At 40.0% G+C, this 17,349-nt stretch overlaps 1 protein-coding gene across 1 annotated transcript in view; it reads left to right on the top strand.

Annotated features, from left to right (window-relative positions):
* Window positions 1-16,666, top strand: part of TFDP2 (transcription factor Dp-2) — a 49,416-nt gene extending 32,750 nt beyond the window's left edge. Inside the window, exons 8-13 of the mRNA XM_080349450.1 lie at window positions 492-638; window positions 3,134-3,202; window positions 3,746-3,897; window positions 7,306-7,472; window positions 15,282-15,387; window positions 16,299-16,666. Of these exons, the coding sequence (XP_080205576.1) occupies window positions 492-638; window positions 3,134-3,202; window positions 3,746-3,897; window positions 7,306-7,472; window positions 15,282-15,387; window positions 16,299-16,482 (825 nt within the window). The 3' untranslated portion in view covers window positions 16,483-16,666. The remainder of the gene's footprint in view (window positions 1-491; window positions 639-3,133; window positions 3,203-3,745; window positions 3,898-7,305; window positions 7,473-15,281; window positions 15,388-16,298) is intronic.
* Window positions 16,667-17,349: the final 683 nt, after the last annotated feature.

Here is a 17,349-nt window from a genome sequence, read left to right as displayed (position 1 = left end):
CATGGAGTTCTGTCCCTCCAGTTTCTGCGCTGTCCTGCCACACTCCATAGTTACCTTCACTTACTTAAGTACTACCCAAATATAAAGACTTACCCTTTGAAATTTAAAAATACAGAATTAAAATGAAGAATTGAACTCCCTCTAAATTACACACAAAAACAGAGAAGTCTGTGAAAATAATTCTCTTTTAAAAAAGGCTACTCTTGTACCCACCATATGTGGTCTTGTCCGGCTTTTCAACTGTAACAGACGTGCCATGGAGGGAATTTGCTGTCCCGAGGCTTCAGGCAGACCTGAAGCTTCCATGTGCAACCAGGAGCGCTCAGGTGGCACCCAGGTAGCAACACAGGTGAGGGCACGATGTTTAACGCCACCAACTTGGACTGCAACTTTGGATTTTTATCGTCTACATATCTATGAAAGATGTGCTCAGTGTTTTTTTTTCCTCTTTGAATTCTTTTGTGGTAATTAATACTCCATTGTTTTCTTAGCAGGCTTATGATCAGAAGAATATTAGACGGAGAGTTTACGATGCCCTTAATGTCCTGATGGCAATGAACATAATTTCAAAGGAGAAGAAGGAAATCAGATGGATCGGCCTTCCTACAAACTCTGCTCAGGAATGTCAGAATCTAGAGGTAAAGTGAAGTAGGTGGGGAATTCTGTACAGGTCACAGGTTGTGATACTGGAGCTGCTCTACTTCAGACCAGGCATTTTTCTCAATTTGAACCAGATTGGGTTTGATTCTTGCACACTATGAAAATACAACCTTTGATATTTGAATAAACTGAAAGGATATGTTTATATATGCTTAGTTCAGTTCTGTTTAGCATACATTACATGAAGTTAAAAAAAAGCCTGTTTACCTTCCAAAATGGACATTCATGAATTCAAGGATTATTTGTAAGATTAAAATCTGTAGTAGCCTGAATTAGCCAGAAGAAAATAAAAATAATTTATGGTGCAGTTATGCTTACAAAATGGCATACATTTGAAAGCAGACCAATTTTCTATGTACGTCTGTACTTGGAAATGCCATTCAAAGGAAATTAAACTCAGAAATAATTCCTGCTAGGATGTCAAATAGTAGTTATGAACTGACAGGGGAAAATGAAGTTTTACTTATTGGTTCTTTCCATTGTTTTTCCAGCAGGCTAAGAGTTACTGTGTTTTTGCAGGGGTGCCAGAATTCATGTGCACAAATGTTTGTCCTTCAGGCCAAATGCTCTATAAATAAAAAGCACAAGTTACTGTATTTACTGCAGAGTGCTGTAATGACTGTAAATACATCTTAATATGTATTACATTTGTGATACTTGTGACAGTAAATATCTCAAAAGGTGAGTGGGAGGCCTCTCCGGCACAGAATAATTTTTTGTGCAGGTTCATTTACATCAATTTTCTTTCTAAATGTGGTAAAAAAAAGCTTTTACTCTCCTTGTCCATTACAGCAACTTGGAAAATACATCCACCAAGGAGTAAGCATATGTTCAATCATCATACTCTGGGAGTCTTTTTTAAAAAGATTATGGATAAATTTTACATGCATTCATGTGAATGCATTATCTTCAGTATAGGTTATTGTTACAAATACAGAACTTGAATTTCATTGTGTCATCTACCTCGATCATGGGCAGTTCACTGTTTCAGGCTCTAATTACATATGTGCAAAATGGAAGCCAGGCATATTTCCTTAAAATGTTGCTTTGTATGACGTAATAGAAGAGAATAGAAAATAAAGCTGCATTTTCATGGTTTCAAAATCAAAATTAATTTTGCTTTTAAAGCTGTATAGAGTGACAACTCTTCTTACAGTGTAATTTTATAATAAGATTACCAGTACAAAAATGAGAAATCAGTACAAAAACCTTGTTATATAGAAGCCATGTCTAAATTATATCTGTACTGTTTATTGGTTTTAAGAGTTACATATTTGACCCAGCAAAAAAAGTCATCTACTGTGCTCTGAAGGAAGCATTTTAAACATTTAAGTGTGTGGGGAGGGGAACCACCACAAAGCAACATTGTAAATAAAATAGGGGGGTTAAGGCCAGCTAAGTTTTAAAAGACTGCATCATATAGTTTCAGTGGTTGAGTGAAAAGGTAATTATAAGAGCTTAAAATTTTGGGGAGCACTGATAAAGTGCTGGCACCAACAGGATGATGAGGAAAAATACTTTTTAAACGTTATGACTACTGTCCAGTTCTTTAGTGTTGCCCCAGAACATTATTGGAAATGCTGTTGGTTGGCTGCATCTGCAGTGTCAGTAGGCACCTACTGACAGCACTGCTGCTGTCTCAGACACTGCAGACTTAGGTTGAAGATGGCTTTGCCCCCTAAACTGGCATTAACAACACTGTTGCAAGAAACTGGTTCTGTGCTCATGTACAAAATGTTGCCTCTACCCCCTTTTTGTTGCTGAAATCTTGTAAGTTTAACTGTATCTCAATGAGTAGTCCAAACAAAAAATGGAGGTCACTGGAAAGATGCAGGTGCTGATCCTGAGCCTGGTCTCCACACGTTGATGTCTGGTAGCTTACAGCTAGGAGAACAGTGGAAGGGACGTGCAGCAGAGGGCAGGAAGAGGGAGAAACAAACGAACAAAAAACAAACACCACACACAAAACCAAACAAACAAACCCCCCCACACCAAACAGACAAACAAAAACATCCACAAAGCCAACCAACCAACACCAACCGCACAACCCAAAGCAGCCCCTCAAGCAAGTATTTAGTTTGGTGCTAATCAGCACTCAGCGCACAATAAAAAAGAGGAATGGGTGAGCAAATAATACAGTCTCTTGTAATAATTGCATCTTTACTGAAGTTAAAAGTTGTTGACAAAGAAAGCAATTACAGTTTGCCAGACCTGTTTGATGGAGAAACTCCTGTGAATATGCAATTAATCTGTCTGAAAAAATAAAAAAACATATGACGAATGGGTAGGGTCAAAAAGACTTGTTTTATTTACTTACCATTCTATGGAATTCACCACCATTTACAATGCAAGCACGGAGTTCTGTACTGGTGCTAGCACGCTGGTCTAGCTCTAAAGCCTGTGCAGTTTGACACAATGGAACGTACAAGGTAACTAAGTAATTATTTTGATGCATTTACATTTATTTTTTAAGATAGAAAAACAGAAGCGGATTGAAAGGATAAAACAGAAGAGAGCCCAACTACAAGAACTGCTGCTGCAGGTATATTTATTTTTAATTATTTTTATAATAGAAATCATCAAGTGCAGATCTGACACATTAGAACTTCTGAAGTTCTTTCTAGATTTGTTTAGCAGCTGTGATATACTAGGGAGAAAGGTTTCACACTGGTGACCTTTCTAGATTCTAGTAGGGGGACCTCTTACCCTCAATTTCTGATTCGTTTTTACCTATTGTCAAACAGCATGCTGCATCTGCATGCCACCAGGTTCTGTGAGTGTCTGCTGAAGCTTGGTCAACGTTAGTAGCAATGGGAGCAACTAACTCCTGAGTCCCTTTGTTGACTCCAAGTCCCCCCAGAGTTCCCTTCTCTACGTAGTTCTTAATGGAAAATGTCTCTTAAGTTTGTGTGTAACTCGTGTTTCTGGTGAGCTTCACTAGTGCAAAGAGGAGTTCAGGCCACTATTTACTTTTTGACAGAAAATTACTGGAGGTATTGAGAGTTAGTAAATAAGAGTTATGTAGTTCCACGTGCTGGAAACATTGGTGTCTTTTATTGTCAGTGATCGTTCTTTCTTTCTACAGCAAATAGCATTCAAAAATTTGGTACAAAGAAATCAGCAAAACGAACAACAAAATCAAGGCCCTCCAGCTTTGAACTCAACAATACAGCTGCCTTTCTTAATAGTCAACACTAGCAAAAGAACAGTTATAGACTGCAGCATATCAAGTGATAAGTGAGTATTTATGGAATCAATTTTTAGAATTCTATTTCTTTTGTGGACTGGAATTTTTCTTTGAACAAATGAGATAAGTTTTTTCTAGTTTACTAATTATGTGTTTAAATTTGCTACTGTGACTTCAGGGGGGTGTTTTGTTTTGGTTTTTTGATATTTAATGCAACTGCAGTAGTAATAGGAATAAGCTTATCAACGTTGCTTTACAGCCACTAGTTAAAACAGGCCGCCTTCCATTGTTGTAAAAGGTACTTGAGACTGACATTTCAAAGAGCATTTACTGCACAGAAGAGATAACTGAATCAAGTTAGATACTAGGACAGCACTAACTTTTAGTAAAGCCATGTGCTAGTGCTTCTGAATTCTTATTCCTCATATGCCATAAATGTATTCAGTCAGAAACACAAGGTGATTCATGTGACACAAAAGTAACATCCTAGAGGTGATAACAACTTTGAAAGTGTCTTTTAATAGCAAAAAGGTTGTACCTAGCTCTTACAAGGGAAAAAAGGAAGGAAATTATATAGACATTTGAAATCTTGTCTTTGCAAGCAAATTGCTATAATTGCATTCTTATCCTTATCTGAAGAGCTTCCACTTAGGTACTTCTGGGTGCCTGTGTTCTTCATCCTGTGAAAATATGGCTAAAAGTATGAGGCACTGTTATGTTAATTCCTAATCAGATCACAACTAGTTTATTAGCTGAAAATAGCTGGCTTTGCTTTAATACTGTAGATTATTCAGATTTCACTCTATGGCATACAAATCCCACACTGAACTTCAAGTCAATTAACATACAGCAAAAATAGACAGTCTCCAGTAAGCTAAGCACCAACATGGAAAAAAGCAATACTATTAAAAGTTGAATTTTTGTAGAAAATTAGACTGAAGTCAAATACATTCTGTGACAAAACATTTGAACGTTCCCATCAGCACTGCAGTTCAGCAAGTTGGGAACTTTAGGATCAATATTGATTCGGCTTAACTATACTCTTCTTTTATAGGCATGCTATTTAGTTTTTACTGCACTTTTGAACAGTGCTCTGTATTTAGGTTTGAAGTTGTTAAGAAGTTGGACAATTTAATACTGAAACTTCAGAACTGCTGCTTTGAAGTTGTCAGAGATAAAACTGGCATTTGGGATCTAGAGAAGTGTAACATGCTTCTAAGATCTCAAATTGTAAGAAAACACTACTACTAGAAATAAGCACACCAAAGTTATTTAAGTTGTTGATATTTCAGTTTATATAACTGAGCTTCAGTATTACTGTCATCTGGAGATCATTAAGTGTACCACCCAAATTAAACAAGCTTTCCACTGCGGTTTTTATTCGTGCAACTGGTTAGCGGCAGCAGCGGTATACAGATAGTGCCAAAAACTGCTAGTGTTTAAACCACTGCTACACTGATCTGCTAAATAAGGCAGTTGGCAAAAGTGGTTACTCAGTTTGGAGAATTCAGATTCTCTAGTATGTTGGAGAGTGTTTGCGCTGCCTAATCCCATCACTGGTCAAGTGGAGTGTTTGCCCTTCAGTTGCTTTCAACCTCAGTTAATAACTCACTGTTGTAATGGGCTTCCATTTGCCTTTCTTCTGAGAAACAGTTATATAAACCATTGATTAGTCAGTATCTCTGATACAACAGCAGAAAGTCCCATGAACAGATAAGCTCACAGCATTAGCCATTCTAATTTTATTTACAGAGGATCCTCCAGAACAAAATACTTGCTTGGAAAAAAAAGGTACATATCAGGGGGATTTAGCATCATGAGGAACATAAGCTTGTGTTTTCTAAGCTTTTTCCTATGCAAGAACAGGCTTTATTCAGCCAAAACAGAATGAAATTTCTCATGTGTGAAACAAAGATGTTATTGGGCAAGTTTTGTTTAGAGTTTGAGAAGGCAGAGAGTGCCAAGCAACATACTGGGAATGACATTTCTGAAGCTGGAGTAAAGCACAGTCTTCAGAGAAGAATGAAGAAGTGAAAAATTATGTTGAAAAGCTGAGCAACCTGAACAGAAAAAATGAATTTAGTGTATATGGTGCTTCTATATAAACACTGTAGGTCTTAAGAAAAGAAAGAAAAGGAAACAGAATACCTAGTTTTAAACACACATTCAGACGCAATAGAAGTATCACAAATCAGAACATCTCTAACAGGAAATGCAGGTTATCTCACCATTGGAGATACAATGCTATACATTACAGGGAACATGTAGGAAGTAGACCCTTGTACCCTTAGAGAAAGGATTACCTGCAAGAGCAGAAAATCTAGATTAAATTCATTGTTGATCAAATTTGCACTTAGCATGGGAAAGGGACGGGAACATTACCCAAACTTTGCATGCACAGCACTGGCCTCTGGACCTAGCTTTAACAAAAGTCCGTGACAGCCAAAATAATGCTGCAAATTGTTAGGAAAAAAAAAAAGTAAGAAAGACCTACAATGTAAAACCAGGTATGTGCAGTCTTTTATATCTGGAATATTATATGCTGTCTTGTTCCTGGAAAGGGTGTAGCATAATCAGCAGAGACACACAGGAGGGTATCAAGAAAGCCTGAAGGTATGAAAAGGCTTTCACAGAAGGACCACATGGACTCTTTGGCCTAGAAAGAAGACCCACCAGCGAGTTATCTTCTAAAGATCGTACCTCACGGATGGGTTGCTTTTCCAGGGATAAAGGTTTTGTCAGTAGAAAATGAGGTAGAGAACTGGCTTGATATTGTAATCCGTGTACTAGTGCTGTCCAGGCTTTTAATAGCCCGTGATCACAGCATAAGGCCAGTCTAGATGCCTTCTTAAAGCTATATTAAGTTTATGTCACTATTTCCGTTTTGATATGCAATGAAACACATTTTGAGAGTCCTGCAGCAGGAACGGAAGGTTGCAAACATACAGGACTCTGAACAGACTGCATGGCTAGCTGCATGCAAAAAAAGCCAAGTTCTACCAAGGTAAATAGGTCAGTTCACAGGAAGAGTGTTGCACAGTAGAAAAGAAGTGAAATGTAAAAGAAGGGAAAACAAAATAGTTATTTTGGTGACAGGGGTGCAGGTAACCTTTAAAAGTATTGGATTTAGTACAAGAGAAGGTTCATGTTCAGTAAGGCCTCCCTCTCCCCTTTGAATCTGTTTAACGAGGTAGAAAATGTTAGACTTTCTTCCTGCAGTGGTGAAGTTACTTTAATTGAGAGCGTGCCATTTTCAACCCTGCAGGCCTGCCGGTCACACAAACACAAGAGAAAAAGCAGTTGATTTTTTTTTTCTTTTTTTGAGGACCCTTCACAGATAATGAATAATCTAGACACTAACCTCAGTGCGTCCCAAAAAAACAATAACAGAAATATAGGCAAAAAAGGCATAGTTGTGCTCTTTTCAAAACCATCTCACTTTGACTTTTTACGTGCAGATTTGAATACCTCTTTAATTTCGACAACACTTTTGAGATTCACGATGACAGTGAGGTGCTGAAGAGAATGGGAATGTCCTTTGGGCTTGAGGCAGGCAAATGTTCAGCTGAGGACCTGAGAACTGCAAAGTCACTGGTGCCAAAAGCTTTAGAAGGCTACATCACAGGTAAGTTAGAGGAGACTTTTAAATATTGTTCTTGATCAAATCCATAACGTTAGTTAACAGAACAAAATTAATGATACTATCCTCCATAAGTGTGTGACATTTGAAATTTATGGGAGCCGGTAGGGTTTGTACAAAAATGAGTTATTTTAAAGTTAGTTTTGGAAGAACTATCACAGCTGTCCTGTAAACTTAATTAACACTGATTTATAACAACAAACTTCTGAGGGAGCTGCATTATGAAGAAGTTATTTCTTAAATAACTAAATTGACACTAAGAACAGATTTTCATGGGTTAGTATTAATTTTTAATAACTGTGGATGTGTGGAGGGGCAAACTGGAAGAAGGCAGCTCTTGCCAAGTTAGGGAAGAAAAGGAAAGAGAAAGAGCATCTTGAAGTGATTGAGTGTAATCCATAGATGACCCAGCTGCAGTTGCACGTCACTCGCCTGAGGCAGGGTGAGCTCTGCTAGGGATTCCCCGCATCTCTGTCCAGGTAGACACGCCTCGGTGTCCTCTCAGTCCGTGAGTGGCGTTACCCAATGAATTACTGAATACAGACCTTCATTTCTGAGAGAAGTTGCCCTGACTTCTCTACTAACTAGGCTTTGGTCTTGTTTAAATTACAGTAGTATAAAACTGTGTCTTTCACAAAGGGAGGTTGGAAACTTCAAATATTTGACTTAATTTTTTAAAAACTTTCCTAAAGTTGACTCTCTTCTGTTGGCAACATTTAATCTTCAGGATATTTTAAATGCAGGGTTTATATTGGAAATGATATTTTGTTTTGGTAAGAAAAATATAGTTAAGTAGTCAGGAAGCTGGACATGTTGGTTTGTGTTCATGATTTTACTATGTGAGTGAAACAGTTGCTTAACATTCATGATGTCAAAACACTGCTGGATATAAATCAGAATTTAGTTACATTCACTGAAATTAGTACATTTTAAATACCTTAACATTTCAAACTACATCAAATGTGCTTATGTTTATCAACACCTGTTTGTGTTTTTCCGGTTGCCTTGTCCTGTGGGTTTTAAAACTAAGATTGCATATTTTAATTTTGGTCAATTTTGAAATTACATACCAAGTCTTTATAAGGCTGCACTGGTGCCAAAAAGAGAGGTTGGAAGACATCTTCATTTGTTCCTTGCAGGTTCATTCAACTAAAATTATTTACAACATGATTTACTAACAATATAAAAAAGGGGAAAGGAGCAGAACCCACATCTCTCAATAGTGTTGCGATCTTCAAGTCACTTCATTGCTCCCATGTATCGAGGAGCAAACTAAAATTTCTATTTCATTTTAAATCTGCATTTATCTTCAGAGAAAAGGGTTTCCTTACATTTGCAATAGAACTCTGTGTCATTACACTATTACTGAGTAAAACCAGCTTTTAAAGATTTTGGGGGCAAAAGAATGCTGGGGCAGGAATTAGCTGGGCTCATTTGGAGAGCTTTAAACTAGGCTCGAAGGGGGATGGGGTTGTAGCTGGGCTTGTCCCAGTGGGGCAGCATTCTAAAACTGATGAGGACCGGGTGGCCTCCTGTGCCCCTAGGGAGAAATGGGTGTGCTCTGCTTGCTCCCTGAAATGCCTGTACACCAATGCACGCAGCATGGGGAATAAGCAGGAGGAGTTAGAATCCTGTGTTCGGTTGGGAGGTTATGATCTGGTGGTAATTACAGAAACATGGTGGGACAGTTCACATGACTGGAATGTGGTCATGGATGGCTATGCCCTTTTCAGAAAAGACAGGCCGGCCAGGCGTGGTGGTGGAGTTGCTCTCTATGTGAGAGAGCAACTACAATGTACTAAATTCTGCCCAGGAGTGGATGATGAGCGAGTTGAGAGTGTATGGGTCAGGATCAAGGGGCAGCCTGGCAGGGGTGACACTGTTGTGGGCGTCTGTTACAGGCCACCAGATCAGGCTGAGGAAGTTGATGAGGCCTTCTATGGGCAGCTGAGAGTGGCCTCGCAGTCACAGGCCCTGGTTGTTGTGGGAGATTTTAACTTCCCTGATGTTTGCTGGAAGGACCATTCAGCCAGCCAGCCACAGTCCAGGAGGTTCCTCCAGTGCCTTGATGAGAACTTCCTCATGCAGATGGTGGAGGAGCCGACTAGGAGAGGTGCACTGCTGGACCTCATCCTCACTAACAAGGAGGGTCTGGTCGAAGCAGTAAAGGTTGAGGGCTGCCTGGGTTGCAGTGACCACGAGATGGTGGAGTTCAGCATCTTGTGTGGCAGGAACAGAATAGCAAGTAGAATTGCAACCCTGGACTTTAGCAGGGCTAACTTTGGCCTTTTCAAGCAATTGCTGGGGGAAATCCCATGGGCAAGACTGCTTGAAGGAAAAGGGGCCCAAGAGAGCTGGATTGCATTCAGAGATTGCTTCTTCCACGCTCAGGATCAGAGCATCCCCACACGTAGGAAGTCAAGGAAGGGAGCCAGGAGGCCTGCGTGGTTGAATAGGAATCTGTTGGGTATGCTCAAGCAGAAGAGGAGAGTTTACAGGTCATGGAAGCAGGGGCTGGCCACTTGGGAAGAATATAAGGCTGCTGTTAGAGGATGTAGGAAGGCAGCTAGGATAGCCAAGGCCTCCTTAGAATTACAGCTGGCAAGAGGGGTCAAGGACAGCAAAAAGAACTTTTTCAAATACATAGCGGATAAAACTAATACCAGAGGCAATGTAGGCCCACTGAGGAATGGGGTGGGTGCCCTGGTGACAGAAGATACAGAGAAGGCAGAATTACTGAATGCCTTCTTTGTGTCTGTCTACTCTGCCGGAGGCTGTCCTGGGGAGCCCTGTACCCCTGAGACCCCAGATGAAGCCAGGTCAATGGAGGAGTTTGCTTTAGTCGAGGAGGACGGGGTTAGGGAGCAATTAAATAGTCTGGACACCCATAAATCCATGGGTCCAGATGGGATGCATCCATGGGTGCTGAGGGAGCTGGCTGAAGTCATTGCTGGACCGCTCTCCATCATCTTTGCCAAGTCTTGGGAAATGGGAGAGGTGCCCGAGGATTGGAGGAAAGCAAATGTCACTCCAGTGTTCAAAAAGGGCAAGAAGGAGGACCCGGGTAATTATAGACCGGTCAGCCTCACCTCTGTCCCTGGGAAAGTAATGGAACAACTTATCCTTGGTGCCATCTCAAGGCATATCAAGGATAAGAGGGTTATTAGGAGCAGTCAGCATGGCTTTACCAAGGGTAGGTCATGCTTGACCAACCTCATAGCCTTTTATGAGAATGTTACAAGGTGGATGGATGATGGCAGAGCTGTGGATGTGGTCTACCTTGACTTCAGTAAAGCCTTCGACACAGTCTCCCACAGCATCCTAGTTGCTAAGTTGCGGGGGTGTGGTCTAGACAATAGAGTAGTGAGGTGGGTTGCAAACTGGCTTAAGGAGAGAAGCCAGAGAGTGGCAGTCAATGGTGCGGAGTCTAGTTGGAGGCCAGTATCTAGTGCAGTGCCTCAGGGGGCAGTACTGGGGCCAGTATTATTCAATATATTCATTAATGATTTAGATGAGGGAATAGAGTGCACTATCAGCAAGTTTGCTGATGACACTAAGCTGGGAGGAGCGGCTGACACACCAGAGGCTGTGCTGCCATCAGAGACCTGGACAGGCTGGAGAGTTGGGCGGGGAATAACCTAATGAAATTTAACAAGGGCAAGTGTAGAGTCCTGCATCTGGGCAGGAACAACCCCAGGTTCCAGTATAGGTTGGGAAATTACATATTAGAGAGCAGTGTAGGGGAAAGGGACCTGGGGGTCCTGGTGGACAACAGGATGACCATGAGCCAGCACTGGGCCCTTGTGGCCAAGAAGGCCAATGGCATCCTGGGGTGTATTAGAAGGGGGATGGTCAGTAGATCAAGAGAGGTCCTCCTTCCCCTCTACTCTGCCCTGGTGAGACCACATCTGGAATATTGTGTCCAGTTCTGGGCCCCTCAGTTCCAGCAGGACAGGGAACTGCTGGAGAGAGTCCAGCGTAGGGCTACAAAGATGATTAAGGGAGTGGAGCACCTCCCTTATGAGGAAAGGCTGAGGGAGCTGGGTCTCTTTAGTTTGGAGAAGAGGAGACTGAGGGGTGACCTTATTAATGCTTATAAATATATAAAGGGTGAGTGCCATGAGGATGGAGCCAGGCTCTTCTCGTTGGCAAACAATGATAGGACAAGGGGTAATGGGATCAAGCTGGAACACAAGAGGTTCCACTTAAATTTGAGAAAAAACTTCTTCTCAGTGAGGGTGACAGACACTGGAACAGGCTGCCCAGGGGGGTTGTGGAGTCTCCTTCTCTGGAGACATTCAAGACCCACCCGGACATGTTCCTATGCGACCTCACCTGGGCGTTCCTGCTCCAGCAGGGGGATTGGACTAGATGATCTTTTGAGGTCCCTTCCAATCCCAAACATACTGTGATACTGTGATTAAGCAATAAAACTACATGGCTAAACTAGTAATTAGTAGTTCCTTTTAGTTTCTTTTGAAAAAAATTCAGCCACACCAGTGTACTGCTGCTGGGGTTTTTTATTGAAAGCATTAAAGGCAAAACAACTGTGATGTTCCTGTGCAAGAGAGAAACAACTATTTATAGTACTTTGTTTCAAGGAAAATAGACAAAACCAGGTTCTAAGGTTGCATATTCTTCAGGAATGTTGTGATTAGGGTTATTTCCCTAGTTAGCAGACCAGCAGCCAGAAAGCTACCTGGACTATTCATCATAAGAAATGTATTGATTTTATTTTTTACTCAAAATGCATGGAGGTAAGTAATGTACTCTTCAGATATGGGTTACATTCAGCTGTTTCAGCCTCTGAAACAGTCCAGAAGTATTGTTACTAGAGTATGTACATTTATTTTGCAGTTTTCTTCTCTCTATTGCTTCCAACTTAATCTACATTTAAGAGTATGGATTGCATGGTAGATGTTCCTAGTGGCACTAGCTGACAAATAAGAGAAACAGATTTAAAGATTTGGCACAATATTTGAAAAGCCAGCATTTGCCTGGTTACATATTTTCGGTTAAGTATAACTCCTCATTTTAACCTTGGCAATCTTTATACACTGCATCTTACACTGCAAGAGTAGTGAAAGGGAAGGCTCATCACCAGGTGTTAGAATTCATAGTTACCTCCACAGCTCTCCTGATAGCACTTTTAAGTCCATTAGCTTCCATTACTACTATACAAGGAAAGCAAATCAAGGTCTCTTATTTATTCGCTGAGTAGTTTTTTCAAAATCAAGATTGAAGTTCTCCCACCCTAGCTGACTTCATTAACTCCACTGCTGTAGAAACCAGTCCTGTTCTAATATGTCTTAAGTAGGTATTTTCCTGTACAATGTTAGTCTGACTGTAGCCTAGTCATCTTTTTAGCAGATAGTTAATGACTTCCAAGCACTAACACCAGTTTGTATTGTAATGCTTGCCACCAGGACTGGAAAACAGTTGAAAGAAGCCAAGACTAAACCAGTTCAGTGAAAGGAATTTCAAGTTGACAGAAAATCCTGGACCATCTCAGCTTTTAAAAAAGTAACTTGTGGTTGCATTAAACATACCAAATAATTTGCTTGGAACTGCTGAACCAATGTGTGCATCAGCATCTTACTAGTGGATTTTCTTTCCAGGAGGATCATGTGTTTTAGCCACTCTTCAAGTGCCCTAATTTGATAAAAATAGTGTCTTCTAGGCATTCTATAGGTTTCATGATGCTTTACCAAAAAAGTGTTAGGTTTCCTTAAAATAAATATTAAGTACTATATTGATATGATCCTCAGGTGTCTGACTGCCATCAAAATCAGTAGAAGCTTAGATATAATTTTGTTTATGGTATTAATATGCCTATGTAAAATGACGTTTGTAACACATTTTTCTGTTGCTCGATTCTCATAGTTGATGCAGACTTCTAAAACTGACATGATTTGATCTTGTTTCCCAGGAGGGAGCAGGAGTACAGAACACAGCAGCTTAACTATAACTTATACTAAAAGTTAACATTAAAGCGTTGCTTTGGCTAAATCGGTAATTCAGAAAAAGTGATGGACACACAACAGACTGCACTGCAACCACACGACTTGCCAGCTCTTACCGTGGAAGGAGCAATGTTATTTGATAAGATGGCATCCCAGGATCATACTCCTATTTACACATTGCTACCCATTTCCTCATTTTGATACAGTTACTTTCCTCTGCCCTCTTAATAAGCTGGTTCAGGATACAAAACTGCAGGCTCTTTATCTAGCAGATGAGTTTCTGATGATTTAGTATGTAGAACTATCATCTAGCTAAGGACTCAAACTAGAATAGTTCAAGTGTAAAGGAGGGCGGAAAGAAATATGGAACTGATTGAGATAAGCATAAACTCTAGTAGAACCATATCCAAAGGAACATCCTGTGCCTTTTAAGCCATGCATATATAACCAGTGTTTAATGCAAAACCAAGTCCTGCCTTCAGCAGCTGAGTATTCACTCCTAGAAAGGAGACTACAGATGACAAAAAGCAGAAAATAAAAGTCCTGAGGCACTAATAGGTGCAGTAACACCATCCCATTTGTGTGTATCCCACTAGGGCAGTGGGCAGAGAAAGTGGTACAGTTTAGGACCTCTAGATTACACCACTTGTTATTTGTCCCTACATGAAGAAGTGCTCTGTGATCTACCTGCATAACAAGCCTGGACTGGAAAGCGGGCTGGAGTTGGAACTGAAGAGATAAGAGTATCCATTGAATGAATGCACTCGTTCAGCTATCGTCAGTAATCCTGTGCAGCACTTCCACTTGTGCATTCATGACTCAAGGCTAGTGTGGGTGTTCCTTTACAGCCTTCTCATGTGAAGTACAAATCTCTACCAAGTGTATCTCCTACAAGAAAAGTCTAGTTCATAACACGGATGCCCCTCTTGGATTGGACTGTACCACCTTTGGAAGTTTTTCCAAGCTGCTGTCCCTGGTTCATCAGCGTGGCTGTCAGTAATTGCTCTGCTAGAAGTAGTAAGGCTTCTCATTGTAGGCAGCCTTCTGTTTTGACAGTGCTTTCCAGACAGCAAATGGCTTCTTAAACTCCCCAGCTTCCACATCCTTCCTCTTTGCCCTGGCTCCTCAGGGCCCTCTGCAAAACAAAATTTAGAAGTGCAGTGCAACTAAAGTATAAAGCAGGGATGTGCATCTCTGAACCTTCTTTCTGCCTTATGTGTAAAATCCACACTTTGCCTTGCTCTTCGAAAGAAAACAAAACACAACTGACTAGGTATTATCCCAAAATGCTAATAAAAGACAACATTACTAGCAGTGACTTGTTATTCTTCTGGAATATTAAGCATGTACATACAGGTACACCCCTTCAAAAGACCAGGAAACAACACTGATACATCTCTAATCCACTTCATTAACCTAAATACAACACAGACATTCCACCTGGTTTGGCCTCCTCCTGTGAAGACAGGAGACTGTCAGAACATGTTCTCTGTAAAAACAAACCCGTATTTAGGGCAATCTTAATGAAAACCATCCAGCTATGTCCATATTCAATTATTCTCATCTATTCCAGCCTCATAGATCACCCTAGAGCTGCCAGTATCTAGTGATTTGTGCCATGTTCCAAAGCCTCTGCTAACAAGTCTCCACAGCACAAAACAAAGTAGCCTGTGAATCCCCATGGACAATGAGCCAATTTTCGTGGCTGTGACAACCTCCTTAAACCAGTCCCTGTGCTAGGCATGCACTGTCAAGAGAATACAAAGTTTAAGATTGTAGAAGGAAGAAAAAATTAAGTAACTATTGTAAACACAATTATGCTGTCTTCTAGATATGTCTGCAGGATTTTCATGGATTAACCACGGGTTACTTTCAAGCTCAGCACAAGCAGTTTCTCAGTTAGAGGTAGCAGGAGGCACTTCGGATGCTAAGTCAAGGTAAATAAAAATCTTTTTTTTATTCAACGATAGCAACATATGCTTGTGGTGCTTTCAGTAACATCACTATTTCATACCGTTTACATGCAGGAAATGACATGTTTTCTATTATCGTTAATTTTTGATTTAGAAAAAGTCTCTTATTCTGTCTTCCTTGATAATTATATTTAAAAGGTCAAATCAATATGCTTTGAATTTTGAACACACTAGCTCTTTTGTATCTGTGTTTCAGAAGAACAGAATCACTTCCAAGCCTTTATTATTAAAAGCAGAGTTTTTCTGATTAACCTTAAGTTCCAGCCTGGGCATGAACTACAAACAGATAATTACATATGGGAAAAAGCCTGACAGTGTAATACTTCCGAAGACTACAAAAGAATATTCAGTGTCCAAATGCACTACTGCCTAAGCTTTCATGAAAGATGTTCAGTCCACAGAGTCTAATAATAATTTTAAATTAAAAACTAACCAGCAAACAACTACCACCACCAAAAACCCAATCGAGGAAAAAACCCTCAACAACCATATGTTGCTCGGAATTTACATGTACCTTAAAAAATGGAAGGAAAGATTATTCTGGAACAGGTTCTTCGTCATGGCATTTAATAGCTTAATTTAATATTCAAACATTTCTGTGTATTGACAAAAGTGTGATGGTTTTATTCTTTAAGCTTTCTTCAGCTTGAGCAATTCTACTAGTACAAGAAAAAAAAAGCCAGACAATAACCTTTATGCAACTTTCCAATATTTTAGCAGTTTTCATGACTATTAGCTGTGTTACATGTAAATCTTTTGGATTTTTCCTTGGTAGTAGCATTTACTTAACTAAAGGAAAAGCTGAGGCCAAAAAGAAAGCTTAAAACTTTTAATGAGAAATCCTCTAAACGTCAACATTTCTGTTGTTTTGATAGTGAGAATCCAGGGTTGTGTTTGGATGCTGAAGTGGCCTTAGCAACCGGGCAGATCCTTGCCCCTAGCAGCCAGCAGTCCAGCAGCGCAACGTCACGCTACTCTGAGTCACGGGGGGAAACGCCATGCTCCTTCAATGATGAAGATGAAGAGGATGAAGATGAGGATTCTTCCTCCCCAGAATAAGGACAGTAGAAAATGGAATATACAAAATGCTGCTCATAAATATTCTGAACAGGAGCTCCTGTTCGGATTTTACTTAAGTTTCTTGCCTTGGTTTCCACTGTATTCAGTGAAGCAAAATGGAACCTTCAAAGCAGATTCATCCACAGCTGAAACTGAAAACTTTTTGTAACTGAACACAGAGCGACATGCAGACACAGAGCAAAGTGGGGTTTTATCAGCTCTAACCAAGGAAAAGAACAAAGTCCATGGAGATTCGGCAAAGTAAACATCAAGTTCACATTTTCCATTTTGGGACATTCTGTCTCAAGTCTGTCTTCCCCTTATCTTTACCAGATGGTGAAGAAAACAGAGTCAGTCAACAAATGCCAATTCTTGCATTGTCTTTTGGCTGTGCTACCTTTAGAAAAAGGGGGAGAGAGCACACGCGAATATGCTAAAATAGCTATTTAAAACTATCTTATATGAAAATTGTTCTAGGGAAAAGGGGCTGTTAGAATGTTTGCTTTTTTCTGTTCAACTTGCTGTATAGAAGATTCTTAAAGTAATATAAATTGCAAGTGATTAAATGAATCTCGAAATAGTTTAAATCCATTTTAGATACTCTAAAATACTAGGTATGTCTCTTTTGAAAGGTTCATATGTTCATTTATACCGCAGATCTAATTTATTATAAATAAGTGATTATTCTTAGCCATTATTAAACTGTCAGGATAAAAACAGCAGTATTCTCTGCACCAGCTTTTTTCAAGGAAAAAAAAGTTCAAAAATTGTATTTCTATATTATAGTGTATCCAGTATAGCTTCTCCTTTACTGTTCTAACTCTGTAATCCCTTTGATTTTATAGCATGTGTTGTTTTTTTTAAGAA

The sequence above is a fragment of the Nesoenas mayeri genome (assembly GCF_963082525.1).
Source record: "Nesoenas mayeri genome assembly, chromosome: 9".
NCBI lineage: Eukaryota > Metazoa > Chordata > Aves > Columbiformes > Columbidae > Nesoenas > Nesoenas mayeri.
This window is presented reverse-complemented; position numbering and strand designations above follow the sequence as displayed.